The sequence below is a fragment of the Cephus cinctus genome, unplaced genomic scaffold (assembly GCF_000341935.2).
Source record: "Cephus cinctus unplaced genomic scaffold, Ccin1 Ccin1_scaffold1160, whole genome shotgun sequence".
Classification (NCBI taxonomy): Eukaryota; Metazoa; Arthropoda; class Insecta; order Hymenoptera; family Cephidae; genus Cephus; species Cephus cinctus.
This window is the reverse complement of record NW_014333650.1, coordinates 23,483-29,629: the sequence shown is the minus strand read 5'-3', so window position 1 is coordinate 29,629 and position 6,147 is coordinate 23,483. Positions and strand designations below refer to the sequence as shown.

Genomic DNA, 6,147 nt, shown 5'->3' with positions numbered 1-6,147 from the left:
CGCCTCGCGTAATTCTTCGATAATCGATACGATTTCGTTCGAGTGACTGGGATTACCAGCTTCCCGAGACCCAAGGAGCAGGCGAAGCCGGTCTACCAGTTCTTGGGATCGTCCCAGTACACGTAATGCGTTCGTTCGTCCTTGGCAACTATCATGTACCGCGGTAATATACCTTTACCCGTTACAAAGGGCTGTTCTATCAGTTTTGCAATAACGTTATTAAATTTGAAACTCTTGCTCTTACGAATTGCACCATTAGGTTTATAGTACTTTCTATGTGCATTCGTTGTTAAAATAATGTTTTTGTAATTGTCCAAGTCATCCTGGGTTACACTAGTCTCATCAGGTACCTTCCTGAACAAGAGTTCGATCAAACCCGCAGTTTTCAAGTAAGTCGTATCGCCTATATGGATTCATCTGCCGTTCTAAACGTATCATCCGCTTCGATGTCTTGCTTTACTTCATCCTTAATCTCGTCCTTGATAAGACTACGCTCCGGCTGAGATGCAGTCACTAGTTTCTGTAGTGGAGTCACTACCAGTTTCAAAACCTCACTCATCGTCTATTCGACGTTCTCTCTACCCAATTTTATCATTCTATGCTTTTTGCGAATCGCATCGCTGGCTTTAGCGATTTGGCGTAAGACGTCTTTTTGCTCCTGAAGTTTTCTTTGCATGTTGACACTGCTGAATCAAAACGCTACTGCATTCATTTTTCAATGATGACTCATTTATGCTCACGAAGCAATCGAATCCTTTTCTGTATCTACCACCGACGAGGTCGCTGTCCTTGTCGATTACGAGAAACTCATACTTATCACCGTTCCAGCATGTCGAACACAGGTCTTTAAACTGCGCGTAAGTCATATCAGTGTTTACATGGTCACGTACACGTGCTTGAGATTCATTTCATCCTGCTTAAAAAGCACCAGCAGATTAGCATTGTCCCGTACCAGATAGAAACAGTCAACGTCCCTGTGACGCCTCATGCTGAAGAAGGCTCTGATGTTATCTTGCTTCTTGCAAGCTATGTCGTTGTAAATAGTTATCGAGTTTTGACGTGCCTCGTTCGGTGGCAGCACTTGTTCGTGTTCCGTAAAGGGAAAGTACTCGATGCCGTCTACGGATGCGAGTAAACGTTCTAAAAATTTGTACTTTGGATGATCAAGCGATTTTGAGTATACGTAGACGTTTTCGAATCTTAATCCGTTGGGATGGGTTATGAGAGCGAGCAATGCGTTCGTCTTGCCGTAATTGGATGGTCCACAAAACACTGCTCGTATACTGTTTAGTAGTAATTTGCCGTGTCACTTGGCATCCTTCTTCTCCTTTACTCGCACGATTTTGTCAAAGTTCGTTACAGGTAGTCTGACGGACTGTTTCTCGAATCTCATCTCGAACTTGACTTACGTGGAAACTATAAATGACGAGTTTGTAAGGATCGCTGTTCAGTCGGAACTGTTTCACCGCAGGGACATGATCGTGCATTCTAAGCGTAAACGCATTGGGAGGAAAAAATCTCATCGTGGCGGAGGATTAGTCAACAGAATCATCAACAGTCTACCCGTTGAGTTACATATACCCGGTTATCAGTACTGTGTGCCCGGTACGAAACTAGCAAAGAGACTCGCGCGAAGCGATCCGGGCATCAACCCCCTGGACGCAGCCTGCAACGAGCACAATATCGCCTACTCGAAGAATCGAGAGAGCATCGAACACAGAGGGGCGGCGAACAGGCCGCTAGATCTTATCGGATATCTCGGTGTTGGTAGTGTAAAGTACACTTACAAGCGATATCAGGAGTACGATACTTTTGCATGTGGACACTTCTGTCTAAAGTTCCTATGTGGACAATTAAATCGTAAAAACAAGTATCATCTATATAACCTTGCTATGTAATTTCATAAGGTCAGTCGAGCGTTTGCAATCATGGAGGATTCATTCACGTTAACTTTATCAGGCACCTCCTCCATACTGGAAGCCGAATACTTCCCTCCTATCGAGCTTTCTCCGTACAAAAATTACGCTCTGGGACTCATCGAGTTGCTGACCTTCAATTCTATTCCCAACGTGGACACGGATCACAACAAGCTGTACGTGGGGGATGAAGTTATCACTATACCTACTGGTAGCTACGAGATCGAAGATATCGAAAACTACGTGCATAGCGCGTTGACGGACAAGAGCATCGTCATTCAAATTAAACCTAACAATAATACGTTGTGCAGCGAAATTAAGTGCAACCGTGATGTCGACTTTCGACCCAATGATTCCATAGGTCGCTTGTTAGGTTTCACTCAACGCGTTCTGAAAGCTAATAAATTACACACGTCCGACGTACTGGTCGCCATTCTTAAGATGAACGCTCTACGAGTCGAATGCAGCGTCGCGACGGTCGCTTACATCAACGAACGTAAAGTGCACACCATATACGAATTCTTTCCGGTCGTGCCACCCGGATACAAGATCATAGGGGTGCTATCGCACGTCATTTATCTACCGATCGCCACCAAGACCATACATCACCTGCAGCTGCGAATAGTCGATCAAGACGGGGACCTGGTGAATTTTCAAGGAGAAGTCATAACGATCAGGCTGCACGTTAGATCCATGCGATAATGGGTATCGTCTACAATAGGAAAATTGGCAGTGGTTATAATAGTAGACCGATATGCCAAAGAGGGATCAGTCGTCGACCGCTTCTCAAGGCGCGAAACGTCTTGTTTTTGGAAAATCTAGAATTCAAGGTCGCGAGAGGAAAGAAGTCATAACGATCAGGCTGCACGTCAGATCCATGCGATAATGGGTATCGTCTATAATAGAAAAATCGTCAATGGTTATAATAGTGGACTGATATGCCAAAGGGGGATCAGTCGTCAACCGCTTCTCAAGGCGCTAACACGTCGAAACGTCTTGTTTCTGGAAAATCTAGGATTCAAGGTCACGAGAGGAAAGTAAAGCGTTTGTTCTGTTGCGTTCTTTTCGTCTGCCGCGTACCATGGAGGAAGAAACGCTGAACATTCAGACACCGATCGTCTTCGATAAGTCTATAGCACACTGTGAAACGCATGCGCATCAACTTTACGCCTCGTCAACGTTCAACAACAGCGACGAGGTTCGAATATCCGTTCAACATCAAGACCTATGCTTACTACCGAGCAAAAGTTCGCTGCAAGTGTATGGAAAGCTGGTCAACGAAGATGGGTCCACAGCGGCAGTCTAACAATGCCATTTGCCATGACGAGGTTCGAATATCCGTTCAACATCAAGACCTATGCTTACTACCGAGCAAAAGTTCGCTGCACGTGTATGGAAAGCTGGTCAAGGAAGATGGGTCCACAGCGACTGCGAGCACGACTCTGGTAAACAATGCCATTTGCCATCTCTTCGAGGAGATTCGCTACTAAATGAATGCTATAGAGATCGATCGAAACAAGAACGTCGGTCTCACGAGTCTCATGAAGGGATATGCTTCCCTGAGTGCCGGTCAACGATCCTTGATGGAGAACGCCGGTTGGCTCGACGTCAGAGAGCGGGAGAAATTGACCAATGCAGACGGTTACTTTGACGTATCCATCCCGCTGAGTCTGATACTGGGTTTCACCGAAGATTATCGCAAGATCGTCGTTAACGCTAAACACGAGTTGATTCTGACGAGAGCAAAGAGCGATGTCATTGCAATAGTGCAAACTGCTCCGGAAGAATGCAAAGTCGTAATTCATAAATTGGAATGGCTGATACCGTATGTAAAGGTGTCAGATCGACGAAAGATAGAACTGCTGAGATTCATCGAGAGGGGTGCACCCATCTCCGTGAGCTTTCGTACCTGGGAGCTGTACGAGTACCCTCTACTCCCCACCACTTCGAAACACGTGTGGGCCGTCAAGACGTCGTCTCAGTTGGAAAAACCACGATACGTGATACTGGGTTTTCAGACGAGCAGAAAGAACAAGAAAAATAAGAACGCTAGTCACTTTGATCACTGCAACGTCAGAGACGTTAAGCTCTTTTTGAACTCGCAATGTTATCCCTACGGAAATCTGAATCTTAACGTTGATCATATGTAAACTTTCAAGCTACGTACTATGACAAGGATCCCGAGCCTTTGCTGAAGAAGAATGAATTTCTCGAGTACGCTCCATTGGTCGTTATCGATTGCTCCAAACAAAACGAGTCCCTCAAACTCGGACCCGTCGATATTCGTCTGGAATTTAAGGGGCAAGACAATTTCCCTGCCGATACATCGGCATTCTGCCTGATCCTGCACGATCGTATAGTCGAATACAACCCGATCAGTGGTGAGGTGAAAAAATTGGTATAAAGAGGCTGCAATCGTAGGCCCCTATGCAGTTCATCGAGAAATGGAATTCATCGTGGACGTACAAGGTTTCAAGAAACCGTCGAACAAGTTCGTCCTGAAGGAGCTATCCGTGATTGGAGTCGGCAGCAATTTTTCTGAGCCTGCAACGTTTCTCTTTCAACCACCTTGTCCGTGGAAACATCTACCCGTTAAATACAAGCGTTAAACACTGGTTAGAGCGCAATTTTCATGGGATCTCTTGGACCTCCGGTGATGTACCTTACAATCACGCTAAGAAAATTCTTCGAGTTATTCTGCATGATGCCTCCAAGATCTATGTGAAAGGACTAGAGAAGAAGAGTTGGTTGGGAGCTTTCATAGGACGATCCGAACACATCGTGGATCTTGGAGATGTGAGATGCCCTTCACTGCAAAACCTGCGCAAGAACTTACTCACCCGCTGTTCGCATCATCATGCTCCCCATTTCCAACGTTCGATGGAAAACGTTAAATTGTTAAGGAATTGGTTGTCGGAATGTATATTTTTTGATTATGAATAAAGACATAAGATATAATAAGTTGTATATTTATTTAACATGAGTACAAAGTTTATAGATATTGGAACTCAATCTGGTTGTACCGCCCGCCGAGACAACGCATGAGGACTCGATTCTCCTCACAGGCTTGCATCATTTTCTTCAATAGATCGTCGTCGTCATTCAAAGCTTTAGCCATCCTTGCAGGTAGAAACGTCGAAAAGCTGTTTTCTACATTGAGGGTCAGTCTCGTTCCATATTTGGTTTGAACTTTTCTTATTCTGGTGATTTTGTATTCTTTCTAGGGTTCCAACTCAGCCAATTTCTTTATCGGAAGATAGTCATCCAATCGACCGACTTTGTTAATTGTTGAGAAATCCATTTTTTATTGTACATGAAGTTTTTTTTAGATTTCGTAGAATGCTGTTATAATTGCTTTTAGCTTCGATCAAATGTTTCACTTCCGCGATGTTCCTTAATAGTAACTGTATTCGAATTCTGAGCTCGCGTTGTTTCCTCTTATTTAACATCGGTCGAACTGTCACAGCAAACTAACGAAGGCACGTTGAGCTCCTCCTTTTATAGGAAACTCTTAAGGACTAAAATGGGGATGGGAGGTTTTGGAAATTTATAGAAATCGAATCGTCGACAGAGATTCTTGGAATCAATGTCAAGGTCGATGCATCTTCCAAACGGAGCGACTTACGTTCTAGAATATTCGGATGAACCTTAGCCCTTCTCTTACGAAGCTGTGTCGCGCGCTTACGTATCTCCTACGAGTAATTTTACACCTCGGAGGATGAGGGACTGCATTCTCGATGCACGACTCTGCGAGATACCATTCGGTATTGCGCATTTGAACAACCGATACATACATTTTTCTAGAATGACTTTGACCCCACCACCGCGAACCATTTCGACTTGCACGAACCTGCACGAGGCTTCCAAGGTTTTCCTCGAATTGTTTTGCATCGGTTCGAGCGATAAGACACCTACCCGAATTGCGCACTTTGAGCTCGAACTCTACATCAAAAAGTTTCCGAAGTGCACAAGGGTTGCTTATCTTCTGCGAGTAATTCGACACTCTGAATAACAAGGTCAAAACAGTGTTCGGCTGCCGCCTGAAGTCTGCACGGGGGTCGGGGGGCTGCCGCTTGAAACCTGCGCGGAGGCTTCCTGGAATCGAATGGCTGACAAATTTCTTGGAATTGATGCTGCTGCTGCTGCATCCTCGATGCACAATTCAGCGAGATAACGTTCAAGATGAAAACGGCTGAATTCTGCCGTCTGAAATCTCCACGAATCGGGACGA

The 6,147-nt window shown here is 44.9% G+C and overlaps 1 protein-coding gene across 1 annotated transcript; it reads left to right on the top strand.

The window, feature by feature from the left end:
• The first annotated feature begins 3,406 nt into the window (after nt 1–3,406).
• LOC107272288 lies at nt 3,407–4,066 on the top strand. The gene has a single exon (XM_015749298.1). The coding sequence runs from the start codon at nt 3,407–3,409 to the stop codon at nt 4,064–4,066; it is 660 nt and encodes a 219-aa protein (XP_015604784.1).
• The last annotated feature ends 2,081 nt before the right edge of the window (nt 4,067–6,147 follow it).

Bases quoted from the DNA above. Each gene is read 5' to 3' on its own strand.
- LOC107272288 (XM_015749298.1), top strand. From the start codon at position 3,407: ATGAATGCTATAGAGATCGATCGAAACAAGAACGTCGGTCTCACGAGT.